The following is a 19,490-nucleotide window of genomic DNA, read 5'->3' on the forward strand; positions in this document are numbered from 1 at the left end:
TAAGAAACAAGGAGAGGTTTGGAATTATGAAACAGCTAAACTGTTGGCTGAGCTGTGGGCCTTCTTGTCACAGAGTGCTTTTGGCACTAAAAGTTGACGTAGGCTCAAAATGGGATGGGACAAAGTCATGAGAGAGGAATTTGTTGAGGGCTGTTCCATACACAGTTGATGCCTTTGGGTAAGTTGGTCCTTAAACTGTGGTTAGAGTGCACCTGGGGGGGTGGTAAGGGAAAGCATCTCCTCAGTCTTACGTTGTTCCTTTTCTTGAGCTCTTCTGTAGGTATCTGCAGGTTACAGTCTTCTCTGCTTTCAGGGATAACATGTTTTCGTATTGTGAAGTTGTTTTGCCTGGGCTTTTTTGGTATGTGGTGTTTTACATGTTTGGTATGCAGTGTTGAAGATGTAAAAGGTCAGTTAAAGTTGTCTTCGGCTTTCAGTGCTGATAGGGGTAGTGAGTGTAGTGCTTCTATGGATGTTACAGGAAATCAGTTCCAGAAAGAGAGGTTGTAACTCCTGGAAGATGGAGAGGAAAAAAAGAAAGTGCTCTAAAATTCCATAGGCCGGGTGCTGCTCAGGGTTGGAGTTGACATAATTCAGCTTACCATTCCAGTGTCATTACTACTGGGTTTACGGATAAGCTTTTAAGGAACACCAGCTTTTGTCCTCTGGAGTTGTTTTTTTTCTGTCTTTAAAAATTGCTGGCATCCAGAATACCTAAATTTATGGTAGTGGTTCAATATTAATGTTTCTTTGCACCTTCAGAGTTACAGTTGTTATATTTGTCACTGCTTCAAGAAAAGCAAATCTAGCAAACAGCAGCACCATATTGCATGTAGTCCAGCGTAACTAGGGAAGGAGAAAGTATTTTCTGTGATGCACAACACTGTCATAATTGCTAAAAATGAGACATGGTGCAGATCTTTTCTACATATGCAATACATGTGCCTGTTTATTAATTAAGCACGACATGTAAAACCGCTTGAAAACTTCTGTTCCTTACTGCATCCAAAATTGTAGTTCAATAGGTCACAGTAAAGCCTCTAGAATGTATTATTTTTAAAAATGGATCTCTTTAAAATAACATTCAAATTCATGAAAAGACCTATTTGAAACAGTGCTGTATTACGAATGGCAAAACTGCCAAGATGAAAACCAACATTATTTTTCCTCCAACAAATATTTCACGAAGTGAAAGTGAGTGGCCAGATTGCAGATGTATAATTTGATCAAGGAAAACAAGCATTCTTAAAAGATTTGAACAAATCAGTAGCTTTTGTCTGAGATTTTTGAATGGTTATTTAGACTAGCCATAGAATTATTTAGTTCAGGAAAAATAAAAGCTTGTAATAAATGCTGTTTTAAGAGCATTGCTATTTTAAGCAGTCAAATGTGGTTATTTGCTGTCATATTTTTAAGTAGAGGCTGAAGAAAAAAAATTATTAGGAAGGTTTCTGTGGCACTAGCTGTAGGGAACAGCACACACAGCATTGTGCTTCCCATTCTAATTTCAGCGTATTTCAGTGTCTAAGGTCAGAAAGGAGCTCTCCTTGCCTGGATGACATTGCAATAAACTTGCTTGTGCTTGCCATACCAGTTTTCTTGAGTGCTGTTTTGAGAAAGTCCTTCATAGCTGCGCAGGCATCCTGTGGGAATTTCTAAACACGTTTCTGCAGATCTGTTGCAAACAATGTGACATTTTGAGAGTGAGTCTTTTTTTACTGTGGCTTGGACCATCAATGGCCAGAGTTCTGCATATTTTCTGTTTAACTGGAGTATTGAAAAGCAACGTTTAGATTGGTTTCAGTTTGCAAGTGTCTTCAAAGAAATAAATCACTTCCTTAAACACACGACGCGCAAATCTGTTCACAGTTCCAACTTTATTCTGTTGTCTGAGCACTTTAAATGGTGAAAGTTTAAAAAAAACATTCAGTTTTTGATACCAGTACATTTGCCTCTTAGTAGCAATTAATAACTAAACCTAAGCGTTGCTTACTCCCTTAAGGCAGGAAAATATTGTGGGAAATATGTACTGTATAGAGAACAAAAAATTACTGTTAGACCCATTGGATACCTTGCAAGTGCTTTGAGAGGAGAAGGTGTAGATGTCTAGCTTATGCTGACTCTACAAAATCAGAAGATTTTGTTTGTACTTTCAGAGAGTGCTTGAAAGTTCACTCAAAATCTGCACCATGAGGCTTTCTTGTCAAAGCACATACATGTACCTGCACACCTTCTGACTTCAGAGCACAATGGTATCTCTTAAGGCTTCCAGGGGAGATTTGTTCCATTTCCTACACAACTCTTCTTTCACTGATATTTTCTTCATATAGTAATAATTGTATTATTTGTATTTCTCTTGCCAGTTGCCTTGATTGCACTTGATATATTTGTAGTATCAGGAGGAAGGTAGATACATGTGGCAGTTCCCTAACAATCTGAGAGAGGAGGAAAGAAGGGGAATTATATATTGATGTGTGTAATGGAATTTGCTAAGAATTTCACTTACCCTCTAACTTTGGGCTGGGGAGAATGTTTTGTTCCTTCTAATGCAGCAAGTAAATAAACTGTGTAGCGCACGAATGGCTATTAATCTGTTTGGTGCTACAACTTCCATAGCATCCTTTTTTTTTTTTTTCCCTCAGTGGAATCCACCTTTTAAAGTTTGCTACTTCAAGGTGTGTTGCTGCATAGCTGTGAAAAAAGAATAAAAAGTAACTTGTTCGGGCTTGTTTCCATGTATGTTAAATGAAATCATTTGTTGACTCTGAAAAGGAAGCCATTAATCTCTGTAGTCTAAGGTAGTACTCTGCTGAACGGAGGGGTGGGTTGGTGCTGGGTGAGGTAAGGCGGTACAGCTGAAGGGAGTGCCTGGCTCTGGCGGGGGTGCGTGGTGTTTCGGTTTGCACAGTATTCATGGTCATAGTTGCGGTAAAGTAGTTATTTACAAGATGCACATGCCCCGGCTGTGTCTCATTGTGTTACAACGTGATGATAACAAGTTAAGGATGGATAGCATACAGTTCTGTGTGTTGCAGTGGTGTAGATAAACATCAAAGAAAAAGGGCTGCGTGAAAGGCGTAAGATGAAGAGGATGCACCTGCTGTCCCTGCCCTGGAAGGTGCTAAATCTGTCGGGTATTGCACTCTGACATAGGAAACAAATACTTATAGCTGACAATAGATCATTAAACTATTTGGTGATCAAATTGAGTATTACTTAAAATACTCTTAAAACTCTTTTCCAACTCTTTTTATTTGTATTTTAATTTTTTTATTCAATTATTTTATTTTCTATTTTATTTTAACGTGTGTTCAAAATCCTAACATTCAGGAGTTTGAATCTTAAAGAAATCACTAGATGTCTTATGTGCATTTCTCTTCTCCAAACTGTTGCTTCTATTTACAGGTTTTAGTCTTCAAAAAACCTATACTTGCTTTCATTGAACTGTATGTAATGTTTTACCAGTTTGGGTTTTTTTTTTAATCCTGATAGACCAATAAGCAAATTGAAAAGAAAGGCCAGGACTTCTGCTTATTGAGTAACACGCTCTCCAGATTTATTCTGCAGGCAGTGTTGCAGCTCACAGTGCTGCCTCTGTCATGTCTTTTGTCTTCCAGCAACGCTGCCAAACAGTAACAGATGAAACTCAGAAACATCTCAGATCTTTTTCTGACCCTAGCAGGAGTTTAAATGTTGCACATGTGATCGTTAATTTAGCTAGAAAATATGCCTGGGCCTCAGTAGGCATTCATTGCGTTTCTTCTGTTTGCTTACTCAGTCCTGTTTGCTTCCTCAGTCCAGAGACATATTCTAGCAGCAAGTTATTTCATGTAATTTACAGTAATTACTACTTTGGATATTTCTAGGAAAACTCTCAAATGTATTCTCTTAGTGTGGCAAGATCTTTGTTGTGCTGATATGTCGGTTGGCTATAATAGGTTAATGTCACCATGCGAGTTTGACAATGAAAAAATGTGTCGATACAGAAGGAAGGGGATCTCAGTGGGATGGAGAACCTCTTCAAGGTTATCCTAAGACTTGAGAAGGACTTCTGAGGTTATAACCATGCGTCTTAAATTCAGTCATTGTGGTCTGGAAAACTTGGTCTGTACTACATGAATTTATTTTTCTGTTTGGTTTTTTCCTCTCCTAGTGTCCCAATGTAATATCAGCTTGAAGAAGCAGAGGAGTCGAAGTATCTTTAGCACCTTATTCTGCTGCTTTCGTGACTACAATGTCGAACCACCATCTACCAATAGCACCAGTGCTCTTCCTCCTTTGGTGGAGGAGAATGGAGGACTTCAGAAGGTCAGATTTTTATCTTATTTTGCTGTCATATGGGTCTTCTGTAATGAAGGTTTAACTCTGCACTTCTGAAGGTTTGTCTTAATAGATTTCCCTCATGGGGAACACGTTATGAGTTAGAGAAAAAATTACTGTTTTGATGGTGAATGGCTAGTACTGCCTACTCAACTGCAATTCAAAACCAACTGGTCCGTGAAGGGTATTGGCACTATACATTTTAAAAGCAAATGACATCTAAAGTAAGAGTAAGACACTAAAAAAATGTGGACTTCTCATAAATCTTCAGATGCTTGCTGAGTTGTCTCTAGCTTTGGTCCCAGCTACAGGAAGGTTAAAATGTGTCCACTGGAGCATAGTGGAACCTCTTCAATGCCAGTTGAAAGAGTTTTCAGTGACGTAAAAACAGTTTGAAAATGGGGAGAACAGTAATTGTTTGGACCTTTTTTCTAACCAGTTCACCTATGTTTAATGCACACCAACTCCAGTGGTACTGGCTTTTGGCCATTTTTCCAAGCTATTAAGTTTTGTTTACCTAGTAAGTCAAATTGATAATACCTTTTAGCACTTCAAAGCATTGTACGCCAGAGCAGCATGTTACTTTCATGGAGTTCTAGTAATTATATTGCCTTGTCATATTCATAAAACCATGACTGTTCTTTTTAAATCTGATAAGACTGAGAGTGTTTGTGTTATCAACTGAAGAATTTCAGTTCAATACAGCAACCATTTTTCCATACCATGTTGTTTTTCAGCACTCTCAAAACTCCACTAGTGCTGTACTCTTAACTGAAACACCATTCCCCTAGCACTTACCCCAGACTTCAAGAGATTGCAGATATAGGTGTATCCATGATGGGGAGTAATAGCAGAAATTGAGATGTTTCTATCTTTTTACCCTTCTGCTCTTCACGCTAATTTTTCATATTTGGTGCAGCTGATTTCTTACCTGCCTTCTCCAGTCCATTTTATTTTGTTTTGAATTTTGCTGGTTATGTTTGAATTTTGAAAAGCTCAGGAGAAAGAGCAGAGGAACTGTTTGATGGGAGAGAGGAAAGGAAAGCAAATTTAAATGATGGATACTAAAAATACATGTAAAGGTGAAGGTTGAAGTGCAGCAGTTCATGCTGACACTGCTCACACAGAAGTGCACTGAATATTCCTCTGCCAAGGGAAGGAATTGTATGTGTATTTTTAGGCTTTTGCTAGCCAAGGTACATTTTCACTGAAATGAAAGAAATGTAGCCTGGATGTGCTGAAGGGAAAGCAGAATAGTGTGTAGCATGTGTGCGCACATTCACCTGAGAAACAAAAGGAATGGGAAACTAGTAAAATTTCCCTTTCCGCTATGCTAGGGAATAGGAATGAGGCAGAAGTGAGGCTACTAGCAAAACTACAACTGAGAGAAAAACATAAAGAAGACTTTTGGTTTTTTCTGTAGAAAAATGTGAGTTAAAATGATCTGGAGTCGGTAGTTTTCAGATTGCATTTTTAAAACACTTAATTACTTTCCAGATATATCTTATGCCTTGAGCAAGTGATAGCATGTGTGTTTACACAAGTTTCCATCCTCACTCTGTGCTGCCTTAGCGAGCAGTTTTAAAGTTGTTCAATAGTTGTACAGGAGCCCAAGACACAGATCACAGAATTCATAGGATTATCAGACTGCAGCTCAATAGAGTAAAGAAGTTCAAGGAATATGTTAAAAATAAATAATAAAGTTAAAATGATAAAAATAAAAAATAAATATTTTTTTCAAATAGAATGAAAGGCACTCAGATGCATACAGATCTTCATAGAAGAAATGAAGTATAGCTAAACTTTTGGGTAGTTCTTAAGCGAGTGCAAATAAGTCTGTGACATTTCTATTTTAAATGCAGTATTAAAGACTAATAAGCTTTGTATGTGGTTTTATATGCTGTTTTTATTTTGAGTGCTAACATGGTTAGTGTAAGTAGGAAATTCTTTTAAAGAAAGAAAAACAGCATTGAAGATTTAGATATATTTAAATACTGTTACACTGTCAAGCTAGTGCTTTTTACCAGGAGAGCTGTGGTTTAGAAAAATGCAGGCTGGTTGAATTTGATCGAGTTACACTGAGCATCTTGTCTAGATCAGAAGTGGTAAGTTCATTGGGGTGTGGAGTGGGCCTCTACATCAAAATTGTTGAAATTAAATGTCCAAGAATGAGAAAATTACCTGTTCAAGGAAAGAAGAGAAAGCCTGACAACATACTGCTTAAACTTCTCTGCTATTTAATTAAAGCTCTTTTTGCATTATTCTGCCTGCCAGGTTAGAATACTTTAAATTCTGTTGAGCTGCTGTTGAAATGGTCGCTTACTTATATCTGCTATCTCTTTTGTGTGTTTTATTAATTATTTATCACATCACAGGTGACCTCTGACTAAGACCCAATCAGGTCATGTATTGTGACTCTTCCCTTTAAAACTGGAAAAAGAAAAATTGTCCTATCATTTTAAATAGTTACCATTAGAAACTAGTATAAAATTGCTTGGATGTGCTTTCCTTCTGTCTTTACTGGTTAGTAGTGTTGTTACATGAAAACTGGTGATAAAGACTTCAGAGGAAGGAAAGGAACAGAGAAAGCTTCTGCTGGCTTCACAGGAATTCACTGTTTGTTTTATATTGCTTCTGGCATATTCTTTGAAGTTGGTGTGACAAGCTAACTTCCTTCTCATTAGGAATCTTGATTTTTTAAAATGCTAACCTGTTGAAAAGGAGTGAAAGCAGGGGAGAGTATTTTATAAAGTAATTGAACACAGTTCTGAAATTTTGTTCAGAGTAATTGCATTGTGTGATTTTCATTTATTATTATTATTATTATTATTATTTTGCTGTATTAGAAAAAATGAAATTAGTGCTTCATTTAAAATTTTACCAAACGATGTGACTTGGTTATGCTTGGCAAGTCAAGTGTCATGTCACCTCCTCATAGGATTGGAAGAAACACCAAACCAAGCATGATTTCGAATAAACAGGGTTTTTCAGCACTGACTTTTATTCTATTAGGAGGAAAAAAAGCCCAAAAACTTCTTTAAAGTATTGAGTTAATTTTAAAAACCTCTTACTCACAGAGCAGCTGCTTGTCCAAGTGTGACTCTAATACTGGTAATGAATGGTCTGTTCTGTCTCTAAAGTTTCAATACAACATTTTCCAATAATAACTTGTATTTACTGAAACTATTGTATATTTGGTTTTCTTAAAATGCAACAGCTTTTTAGTGCAGCATTAAGATGTATTCTAAGACATAATATCTATTACAGTGGGTATATCAGCCTCTCTGCAGCTTGGATGCCAAGCCAGATGTGTCATTGGGAGCACACAGTGTTCAGCCTCACGGAATCCTTGCTAATTTTTTCCTGCCTCCTCAGCAGCACGCAGCTCACCAACACCTTTCAGCCGGTTGCTTTTTTTAGGGGCTGGAGTGTTGGAAGAGGGAAGTGTCTTTTGTTTTCTTCTGAGTAAATTCAAATCTCCATTTCTGTTCTTCAATTAGCAACTTGACTCAAGTTGTCTATTTTCTGGGCATGCTTCTGGGTGTAAGGGGTGTGTTTTCTGGGTGAGTTTGCTACCTGAGTTTTGAACTGTTTGCGGATACAGATTTCATCTGCAGACTTCAAGGAGGGATCCAGATAGAGAAAGGTGAGAAAAGCTAGATGTATACTAGTTCTTTCTTCCTTTTGCTTTCAGTCATGGTGGGTGAGGGAGCTCTGACAAGTCTGCCGGCAGCTTGCCATTTCCCTTACAACCCACTTCCACTAGAGTCATCTTTACTTGTGTTTCACAGTTAGATCCAAATCGTGCAGATGGCTCATGTTCATTAAGACGAAGCATTCATGAGGAAAGGGGGTTTTATACTTGCTGGATTAGAGGAGAAAGTCTTGATCCACACTCAACAGGGAAGAAGACAGAATTAGAAGAAGGTTTATTCTGGGGGCAGCAGCTGCCCCTGCTGCTTTCCCTGTAACAAGAATGAAGCCAGAAAGGTCAAGTCCTTGAATTTCCACCTCACCCATCCTAACCACTCCAAAAGTTAGGTCTCCGTCTCCCCACTGCTTTTTGCAGCATAATGCTGTCATCTCCAAGGTGATGCTGGAAAGCTATTTCAATGACGTGTTGTGATGTCTCCAGCACTTATGCCTACTTCAGGGATCTCTGTTTATAACACAGTGCAGGAAAAAGCATCTTCTCTGTACCATGTGAATGTGGCTTACCAAAGCGAGAAGAATGGCTTGTAGGGAGCACATTCTTGAGGTCAAAAGTTGTGTTGTCTTCATGCAGGAGACCTGTAGAAGCTGCCTGAGCGTGGACTCTTCGACGGGGAGGTTATTGGCTGTGGACTTTCTGAACAGATGTGGAAAGCAGTCTTACCCTGCAGTGTGGAGGAAGATAATTGAGATTAATGTCAATAATAGTACTCTTTTTCTTAGCTGATCAGAGCAAGAAAATTCCTAGTGTTTGGTTCTGTTGGTCACCATCAGTATGCAGTATGGCAGGTCTATTTAGAGATCAAAAAACCCCTCTGCACAGCTACGTTTGGCTCCTCTCTCTCTGCCAACTCATTCTGACCTCCTTTGCCTCCCAAAAACTCTTCTATATGAAGAGACAAAGCTTGGTATTCCAAGTCAACAAAAGAGTCAAATAGTAACTATATTATTGTTCCTAAAGAACTTACCGCAGTCTGAGATAACCTTTGTGTTAAAGAAATGAATGTGATAAATCTGTTCTTTTGATCAGCTTCTTCTCTAAGGGGGTTATTCTTTAAAATGAAACAGCTTCTGATCTTTGAATACAGACTGTTCTGAAAAAAGCAAAGTAGTGTAGCCTGTCGTTTGATGCTCATTGATACCGTACATGACTGTAGACAGCATTAATGAATGGACACAGTACTGAAAATGTTGTGTGTCTTGCACTAAAATTACATAGCTAAGGGAAAAGGCGGAATTTATTGTTTCATCTGTATATATTGTGCCATTAAAAAACCCCCTGATTTCAGTGGCTGGAGCAATCAGTTCCTGGGTTATATTAGTGACACAGTGGGGAAATTTTGGCATTCTAGGAACCGCTTTGTCCTGTTACCAGTATCAGGAGCTTATGGAAAAACTTCAACAAATGCAGTCATCTGTCATCTATTTCAAACGATACCATTATGACCTATTTCCCTTCCTGTTCCAAGGCATCAGGAAATGAGACAGAACACTTTTTAAAGTTTCCCATAGCACAGTTGTTTTTAAAAAGTATTTGCCTGTTCATGAACACTACGCTTTACCAGCAGACTCTTGCATTTATCTTCCTGCTTGTTTTTACAGTTGTCATCATTACCATTTTGATTTTTGCAGAGGTACTTTTAGGGTTCCTTTTAGGAAATTAGCTTGTTTTCCTTGTTTTTTGATTTGAGAAATTCTGCAAGAAAAGTAAGGGAAGTAGTAATGCAAGTCCTTTAGCAACTTAGGTTCTGGATTCCCATGAAAGTCAAGTTTAACAGTAATACCATGGGGTGCAGCTCTCTCTCAAGGAGACTGCCAAAAGAGAAAGCAAGTTACACTGCAGTGAGTGCCTCTTGAAGCCTGTGGGAAAACCTGAAGTGATACAGCTGTATTTGTGTCCACAATTAAGATAATCTTGTACCGTAACTGTGGATATGCCTCTTCCTCTCATAGATTGTTTTCATCTGTTGACAGAAGAGAAGCTCCAGTTGAATTCTCTACCAGTCAATCCAAAAAATGCCTTTCAGAACTAAACAAAACATGGGTTCACAGTCTGTGTTCTGCCTGCGTAACCATATCCTTGATAACAGTTTGATCACAGGCCAGCTAATCCAGCTGGCACCTACTCAGATTCACTCCTTTCTGAAATGGCCTGTGAACTTCGGATGATGTTCCACTAATAGGACATTAACGTACTGAATTATATTTCTTTTCTTTTTGCCATTACCTTGAGGAAAATTTGGATTCTTACCAGGTCTGTGATGTCTTTCTTTTTATAGAAATCAGGTACTTTTTCCTAAAGCAAACTTCTTGATAGTTCATGCCAGTTGCTGCTCTCTAGCTGCTTCATCATCTTCTCTGGATTTTGGTCAAACTTCAGTAAAAAATTGTGCTGTTATAGCAATAAAAAAAAGAGGACTTTGAGAATAGTATCAAATGACTTTTGTTTGTCAGTGATGTGTCAACACCATGTTAGACTCCCAAACAAGTGAGCATTAGACTTTTTCAGCTGGAAGAGGATGTTTTGGTATTGAAAACAGCTCTTTCAGTAGATAGTCAATCTGCTGGTAAACAGAGCCTGTGTTGTCCAAGTCATCAAAGAATGAAATCATCTACCTAAGCATCATCTGTACGAGAAGGGACAGCTTCCTTTTTTTTTATGTGCTGTGCCCACAAGAAAACAAATACTTATTTTTGACAGATCGGAAGGTTTAGAAAATACGGTTCCTGCTTCCCAAAACCTCTTAAGTATTTGAACTGGTGACCCAGTGACCAGCCTTTCTCCTTTGGAAGCTGTCTTTGTCTCCCAGTGTCAGGGCCCAGGATCAGAAGGTCAAGTTGGCAGAGACTGTTTTGCCTTCTCCCGAGTACAATACAAAAGTGAGACCATGGGAAGAGCACTGATACTGTTGCCTCTTTCTGGGTGAAGAAAGTGGGGTTCCTTGGGTTAGTTTATCATCTTCATGTCCTCAGACTGTTTTGCTGTTGCCTGCATGGAAATGCCTTTTTTTCTGAGGCAGTTGTCTCAAGTGAACTTAACTTCGAGTGGGCTTCTGCCCTGCTACCGAGGTCTGGCTAAGCCTCTTGTTGCTGCAGTGAAAATAGACAAATATACCCATTTGTAGACCTTAAAGCTGAAAAAGTTACAGTAAATACAGGTACTTTCTTATTGTCATCTCTTATTAATCATAGCATGGGGTTTACCAGTCCAGTCTCCTAAAAATCATAAATGTTGATATACTAACAGATCATTTCAGTGACTAAAATGCAAGATCCTGTTTTTATTTATTTATTTTTTACCCCGGTTTCTTGAACACTTTGACCTTTTAGTTTAAAATGTTTGAGTGCTACATTTACTGCTTCAGACCTTTGTTCTACCCTTTAAAAGCCATTACCCTTACAGTGATTTTTTTTTTTTCTTTTTCCCCAGGGTGACCAGATGCAGGTCATGCCTATACCAAGTGTATGTATTTTTATCCCTTTTTCTTTTAATAATTTTCATAACTTTTGCTTTGATTCATCTTATGTTGCAGTCTAACAGGTCTGTTTTGTGTTGCATGTTAACAAGAGGATTTTATGTTCTGTCTGTAACATTGTATACTCAGAGATGAATTGAACTGCAGGTGTTGTACAGGGACCAAAAGAAGAGTTTGGGTTTTACATGGTTTTCATCTTGCATCTCAGTTAAATTCATTTCTGAATTTTTATTGTTTTGAAAGTGCTTGAAGTAGTCTGAAAGTTGAAGTTACTTACTTTAATTGACACAAAAGGTGACCCATCATCACTATGTGAGAGACAGTTACAGAAACCATTTCCTCTAATTTTTCCCTGTATTCTGGTTGAAAAGAAGAGTTAGAAACCACGTAATTTTTTTGAAACAAACCACTCTAGGAACACAAAGAGTACACTGACCATAACTGCATTACTGCACTCGTTTGAGGTGATGCTCTCCCTGTCAGCTGCTGGTTTTATGGGCCTTAATGTTTCTACTTATCTTCCCTGGATATTCCCTTGGAATGCTGTTTGACATCTGAATTATTTTTCAAAACTAAATAATAGGGGGAAAAAAAATTATTCAAGCTGAAGAGTTTAGTCTTTCTTTTCATTGTTGTTGTTACACTTGGATTCTGTCTTAAAGGTCTTTTCCAACCCGAGTTATTCCATGATTTTTTTGGTTAAAAAGCTGCTCTTTTTTTTACTTATTTTTGTGTGTATGAGAACGTAGGCTTTTTAAAGCTGGAAATATTTTTTTTTCAGCTCCTGTGCTGTTTATAATACTTCTTTATTGCAGAATTTTCCAGGAAATAGCCATGCTGATGTGTGGAGTTACTGACACAGCCCTCTTTCTTGAGATATTTGGTAGCCCCTAAAGACCCAAATATTCCCCAAGATACCGTTTTTTTCATCTTTCCCTTCTCATGTAGCCCAGCACTGTAAGACCTCCTGTAAGAACCCTGGCTGTGCTGCGGGGCAGTAGTGTCAGGAGATTGCCCTAACTCTGCAGATCACTTCTCTCCTTCACCACGTTTTCCTGGATTTAAGAACTGCTAGAAATTACTCTTTATTGCTTACCTATTATTTCTAATATGAAGTTAATTCTAATGTGGCTCATGCATATGTTTGCGTGCATGTGATGTATATGTACACACATGTACATGCATGTAACTTGTTTATATGAAAGTCTGCAAATAGAAAACTTCGTATGTATGAAAATACTGATTTCTAAATTACTTCTCCTTTTACATACCTGCCAGATTCCATTTGGTAACTGTAGTTACTCTGCTAGTAGTTATTTGAATATGAAATATGTTCTGGCTGTGCTCTGAGCTGAAATAAAATTTTGACTAAAAGTGAGCATAGGTATTAATAAGAATTCAAACAAAACAAAATTTTGAAACAACAAATGAGTACAGTTTTGTCAGGTACAAACATGAAATTGAGATACTTTACTAGAACACTGTCTTTGCGATGTTAAAGCAGTGCACTGTTAGATTTGGGTAGTGGTAGGCAATTGAGTGATTCAAGAAGGGGGCTTTTTCCTTTTTCCCAGCTGTAATTGTGCTGACCTATATTCCCAGCACTTTAAGTCAGTAAAATTAGCATATCTTTGCAGTCATGACGTGCAGTTCACAGTGAGCAGGTGACTTTAAACACACTCATTCCTCTTCTCCGATGCCATCAGATGCCTTCTTCCAGCAGGACATGCAAGTGTTGTCAAGCGACCATCAACCGCAGGCAGTTGTGTCGCATTTACTATCGGAGTACGAGCACTTCTGGCTGTCAAACAGAAGCCAGCTAGCATTAGGACATAATAGTCTAAATAAAAGACAGAAGCAAGCCGCCTATGGAGAGAGTGGTAGGAACGAAGATACGTTATATTATAAAAAATCCTAAAATGGAAGCAGTCCTCTTTGTCAGTCTTGCAAGGGTTGTTTGTCCTCAGCACAGCACTGGAGCCCAGAGGTTCACTGCGAAACAGCATTTAACTGTGTGTTTAAGACCCGTTAAGGCAGAAATTCTTGATGCTCTGCTACATGGATGAGAAGTGGGCTGTTGGAACTGTACATATTGTACATACCAGGAAGAAAATCTTCTAAACAGCTCAATCACAATTAAGTTGGGCATTTACTTTTTATAGGGCTCATTGCAAATGGAATCAAGTGTTTAGAGAATTCCTTAGTGACTCTGAAAAGAGTGGTGCCCGCTTCCCACTCATTAAACATTAAAGCTGAAGCCTCCAGTCAAAATACAAGGTTTTCTGGGGCTTTATCATGCATGTATGAAATGTGTCAGTCAGCTGAAGTCACCTGTTTGAAAACTTCCATTGCTTTACGTACATATGTGCAAATCAGTGAAGTGTATCTTCTGTTCAGTCAGATTTTTCCTGTATTAATTGCACTTTATTTAAAAACTTGAAGTAATAGGTATTTTCTCTTGGCTATTGATAGAGATAACTACTAAGCAAGAAATATTCCAACTTCAGGTTAGGTTCTTTAGAAAACAGAAACACTGTGACTTTGGATTTTTTTAAAGATGAACTTTAACGATTCCCAGATAAAGCATAGATTAAACAGCAGCATAATTAATTTTTTCTGATGTTGCAAAATTACTTAGTTTTAGGGCTGAAATAAACACACACAAAATTAGGAAAAACAGATGACACATTATGATGGACCTGACAAAAACATATTAAGTGTAGCTCAGAATGCCTGTGATTTCATGGATTTTTCTCAGCTTTGTTTGGAGAGGAGTACGGTAGAGAAATCAAAGTAGACCCATAGCAACTTCAGCAGTTGTTCTTACTCTTTTGAATAAAAAGGTAGATGAAAATACAAAGCCATGTTAATGCACCTTCTTAAATGAGTTGGAACATTTCTTTTGTTCAGTTTAAAATCCTGGTGTTAAGGAGCAGTACCAAAATTAGTCCTCAGAGTCCCTGCAGAAGTTAAATCTTAGCACTGAGATACTGGTTTTTCGCTTATCCTCACATACTTTTAAACAATTTCTTGTTACAATTTTTTCTAGAAAAAATTCTGTGAACTGCCTGTTTCAGAACTGGAGCTAGCATCTTTTGGCAACTGTGTTTTAAGTGGGAATAATTTATCTTCTATAAGAGTATTTCTGTGTGTAACTGCTGGGAGAAGCTGTTAGCTACGTAGACTGCAACCAAACGTGAATTGAAGGGAACATGAACAGCAAATTAATGTGCTACGCTTAGGCTAGACAACATTTCAAGTATACGAAGAAAGGGCTTATTAATTCTGATACTTGACTCTGTGGGAAATATGGGCCTACAGGGAAGAAAAGTTATGATTGTTTTATGCAGTAATTTTCTGAAAGGTTTGTGTTGACCAGCTGTTTATGCTTCAACCAAAAGTCCTGTTTTCTTGCCACCACCACCCCCTTTTTTTTTTTTTTTCTTAGGGAATATACTATTTCCACGGGACTGAAGCAGTGCAGCAGTCGTTTCACTACAAGGTCTGTTAAGCTGATCAGCCATGAGACCTGGCTGGAATGTATAAATTCCAAACAGTGACTAGTTTAAAAGCTTTAACTTGTATACAATTTATGTCTTGTTGGAATTGAAGACCAAGCTAGGACTTACAGTACTGAGATACCACATGTTATTTTTCTGCTGAGTTCTGTGGAAGTCTGCATTCTTTCAGAGAGTATTACATAGTAAATACGGGTTGCTGATAGTGACAATTAAATACTCTTAATCATCTTAGATATCTTTGAAGCTACTGTGTTTAAAAAAAGAAATTATCAAAGATCCATAACTATTTGCTATTAACCATGGTGGGAATCTGGTAATTAGAATTCTGCTTGGATATGTCTCCATTAGTGAGAAAATTAAAATACAATATTGAGTAATGCGTGTTTCTGCCTAAAAGCTTTGCTACTCTTGGCATGTGGAATTTGCTTTAGATCGAAAAGCTTGAACAGCGAAACAAATGGATTGACCCTATGTACAAATCCTTTAAGTTCCTAAAGCCTCAAAAATGTCATCCTTGCTCCAAAGCCCTACACAAGATGTTTAGCAGTCTTGCAACTTAGTAGTGCCTTCAGCTTCAGAGTACTTTCCTTATCCCTGTTAGATTATCAGGGGGCAAATGTGTTTTCAGAGTTGAGGCAACAGATACACGGGGTTTGAAATGGAAAATTTATTTATTCTTATCTTCACGTGTGCAAACTGTTGACTAGGTGTCTTTGAAAACAGGATCGGATTGAATTCAAGAAGCGAAAGCGTGTAGGAAGGTTGGTGTGCAGTAGTGGGAGAGTGTCGCCAGGAAAAACCTTTAGGTGTAGTCTTGGTAGATTGTTAGGTCAATAATTACACGTTGTCTCTTAAGGCAGTAGTGAAAAGGGAGAGAGACTAGCAGTAACCAGCATGTGTGTGCAGGTGCCGCAGGTAAGCCTGTTCTTCTCCCGGGTGCTGCTTTTGAGAAAGCAAACAAAGCTGCAGGTGGGTGAAGAAGATGGGCACAGGCAGTCTCTTGCCGTGCAGTCAAGGAATTCAGGTTCTCAGAGTTGAAGGTTCTCACATTTTGTAGCCCTTGGTGTATGTCCATCCTTTTCTTGGTGACAGGCATACTAGTTTCCAGATAAAAAACAAAGATATTTGTGATAAGACAGTGCTTGTATTTTTCATACTCATATTTGTATATGAATGAATATCTATTTCCATATATAAAGATACCCATAGATATTTTCAGTGTGAAAAAGAATTCACGTAGCAGAAGAAATTGCTGTCTTTGGACTGCTTTTTCAGATTAACTTGGTCAAAAATTTGAACTAAATACTAAGTCTAAGAGTACAAAAATTAACTGAACTTTTGTTTAAAACAAGAAGTACACTTACATTTTCTTGGGACATTCCTTCCTTTTTCTATTCTTCAAAGACAAATCAGTATCAGAACATGGGTTTTAAAGATGATTGTCTTAAATGGGTTTGGGGCTTTTTTCAATAACCTTTTAGTCTATTTAAGTTGCAATTCTGGATCCTTCTTACATGAAAAATTGAGATGGGGTGCCTAAATACCTTTTAGGTTTTGAAATAGAAGTGAGAAACCAAAATTCTGTAGATCTGATCTTAGTTGCAAAACAAGCAGTGGTGGAGCTCAAGCAGTTGTTGAAGTAATGTATACTTGGGACTGTCTGTAACCTTGAAAGGGTGTCCTATAAATTTCAGCCTAAGTTACTGTGACAGATGGATACTTTACAGGCATTAAGCAGAAGTTGTTGGGGTTTTTTTTGAAGGTCATTGTTAGATGTGTGCTGAGAGAAAATGCATAGAGGCAAGGGGGTTGTAAGCAAGGCAGCTTCCATTTTGCTAGCTGAAGAAACAAACTGTTGTTGATCTTACTTGTAAGAAAATAAATCAGTTTCAGTAAGCACTCCTAAAAATCCCCCAATAACTTACACCTCAGCTAAAGGCACTTTAAGTCCAGAATCTCATTTGTTAGTTACTTCATTTAAACAAGAACTTAGTAGGCATCATTGGCCAGTGTCTAACAACTTAAGATGACTGAAATCGATCAGTGGTTAATAAACTGTACTTGCTGCTAAAGCAAGTGTTCGGAGGGTGTCAAACTCATCTGTCACCCGCTGTCTGCAAAGGGGTGGCCTCAGATCTCTGCAGCCACCTCTACGAAAGGCTATTGAAAAGAACAAAACCATGATAGATGCATCCTTACCAGAGCAACATTGTCTGAACAGATAAAAAGACAGCAAAAAAAATGAAGTTAGCATTCTGTATCCAATTCTTAATTAATTTAATATCCTCTCAGTCTTGAGCTTCTCCCTATTGATACTTTTCTATAAAGCTGGTCCTTTTCCTTCATCAAAAAGAAAAACCTCTTTAAGTGAGTGTTTCAGCTCTAAGTGGAAGCATTCTCTCCCATTCCTGTTATTTCAGGAAGCATCCAGTACCAAAGTGTAAAATAACGTAACTGTATCGCAAACTGGTATGTTAAAGTGGGGAGTGAGCGATCTGAAGACTACATGACTGTCTGCATTGCTTTCAGAAAAATTGTCAATTCATGTAATTGGTACCGTTTTTTAGTAAGGGCAGCGTACTGTAGAAGAGCCTGGTTTAGGTTCTTTACCGCAGTTTTAATACCTTGATTGGGAATGTAACCATGTGAAAGCTCTTGGTCAGCACCCTCACAAGTGGTAAAACTGAGAGTAGAGACATGCCCTGGAAGATAAAACTACTAATGCTGTCCTACTCCAGGACGGATTTCTCCACTGTAGCGTCTCTCATGACAAACAGAAATCATTTATATAAATGTCCATCAGTGTGATATGGCTGGAAATGGCTTTGACTGTGAATAGCCTAACAAACAGGATAGCAACTAAACCTCAGGTGTTAGGAAGAGGGCCACTGGAAAAAGATACCATTCTATCAAATGTCCTGTTTTTCTCGGTTTTTTAGTTAGTGATGGTGTTTTGCCATTTTCATTTCCAATGCTTTGGAGATCATTCTAAGTCAGTTTCTCATTTAAAAAAAAAAAAAAAAAAAAGGGAAAAAGTCTATATGGGTATTGCGTGAGCCATTGATTTCCATACATGTACTTGCAATGAGCCCAGAAAAACATTCAACTTCGAGTCATGTATTTCAGTTCCCAGTAATTAATAGAATAGTGATGTTGGCAGAAGAGTGCCTCTTCAATAGAGGTTTTACTTTTTTTTGTTGTCTTCCTCTTTTCTTTTTGTTTTTAGCCACCAGCTAAATACCTCCTGCCAGAACTGACAGCATCAGACTATGGGAAGAAGTGTGTGGTCATTGATTTAGATGAAACTTTAGTGCACAGTTCATTTAAGGTAAGTAAATTCAAAAGCAATTTCTTGCAACTTGAATCTGTCAGTGAATGTTGTAGGAACTGTTAAGTGTCTTAACACATTAACTGGTCTTACAGGCTCTCCCAGGAAGCCTGGTAGTTCCCATTGTTACCCCTATGATTATTCATCCGATTTTAGCTGTAAGGGGGGTAACACAGACATTGCTGGTTTTTTGATTCTGAGAAAGTCACACTGACTGCAACAAGGCCTGGAGTAGTTACTGACTTTATGGCTTCAAATGGCAACTATTCCAACAGAGACCTGTATTTTAACAGGTATAAAACTTGTTGCTCTGAAAATAAGTTTCGTTTTTGATGTTTACATGATGCCATAGTTAGTCCAGGAGAGTGGAAACACAGTACAGCTTTATGCTAGGTAGGCATACCTTAAACCAGTTGATTTGGGGCACCAGTGATTGTTGTGCTGTGTTGCTGGAGAAGATTGCTTTCTGTATCTAGCTGCCGTCCCAATTGCAGTAAGTGTTTTTAAGTAATTAGCTTTCACAACAGTAAAGCAAATAGTGTTAGCTATAGCTGATGAGTCAGTCATCTTCTAGAAGCAGCTTCTATAACCCCTCAAATTTCAGTGTGTGATGGAAGTAGTGGTATTTTTCTATTGTTTAAGTAGGGCTAAAATTACAATAGGAGAATTCAAAAATACCTAAATTGTCTCAGAGTACTGTTAGCATTTCTCATCAGTGTCAGTATATAGTTTTGTACTTCGACTGGAGAATTTATAAGAATTAATAGTATGTTTCCTTACTAGTAGCAAACTAGAATTACCAACTTCATAGTCTTCTAGTTTTGGTTGCGCTCCATTTTTCACTGCTAGCATAAACTCAGCATTTTAATCCTGCAATATTTAGTTGCCAGCATTTAAATATGCGAACCATAATTCATGTTGTGGTTAGATTTTGGCAACAGCCTGTCTTTGTTGACTTAAAGAAGACCTTATATGGAGATACTAGAACAAACATTCCTGTGCCTCAAACTGAAACAAAGAGATTACTCTCTTTATTGTGCCAAATGGTATGTAACAGTTTGTGGTGGCATGCAGGAACCTCTTAACCTCACTGCCAGATCCTTGTCTTCTGTACCCAGACTGAACTTGCAGTAG

At 38.0% G+C, this 19,490-nt stretch overlaps 1 protein-coding gene across 6 annotated transcripts in view; it reads left to right on the forward strand.

Moving 5' to 3' along the window:
• CTDSPL (CTD small phosphatase like) overlaps positions 1–19,490 on the forward strand; it is an 84,644-nt gene that overhangs the window by 43,688 nt on the left and 21,466 nt on the right. For 3 of the 6 annotated variants that reach the window (XM_037385703.1, XM_037385700.1, XM_037385704.1), the window contains exons 2-5: positions 4,154–4,308; positions 11,462–11,494; positions 14,956–15,009; positions 18,255–18,356. In XM_037385703.1, coding sequence (XP_037241600.1) covers positions 4,154–4,308; positions 11,462–11,494; positions 14,956–15,009; positions 18,255–18,356 — 344 coding nt within the window. The remainder of the gene's footprint in view (positions 1–4,153; positions 4,309–11,461; positions 11,495–14,955; positions 15,010–18,254; positions 18,357–19,490) is intronic. The other 3 variants (XM_037385706.1, XM_037385702.1, XM_037385705.1) reach the window with 2 other exon arrangements.

Source organism: Falco rusticolus, chromosome 4 (assembly GCF_015220075.1).
Source record: "Falco rusticolus isolate bFalRus1 chromosome 4, bFalRus1.pri, whole genome shotgun sequence".
In the NCBI taxonomy this organism is placed as follows: Eukaryota; Metazoa; Chordata; class Aves; order Falconiformes; family Falconidae; genus Falco; species Falco rusticolus.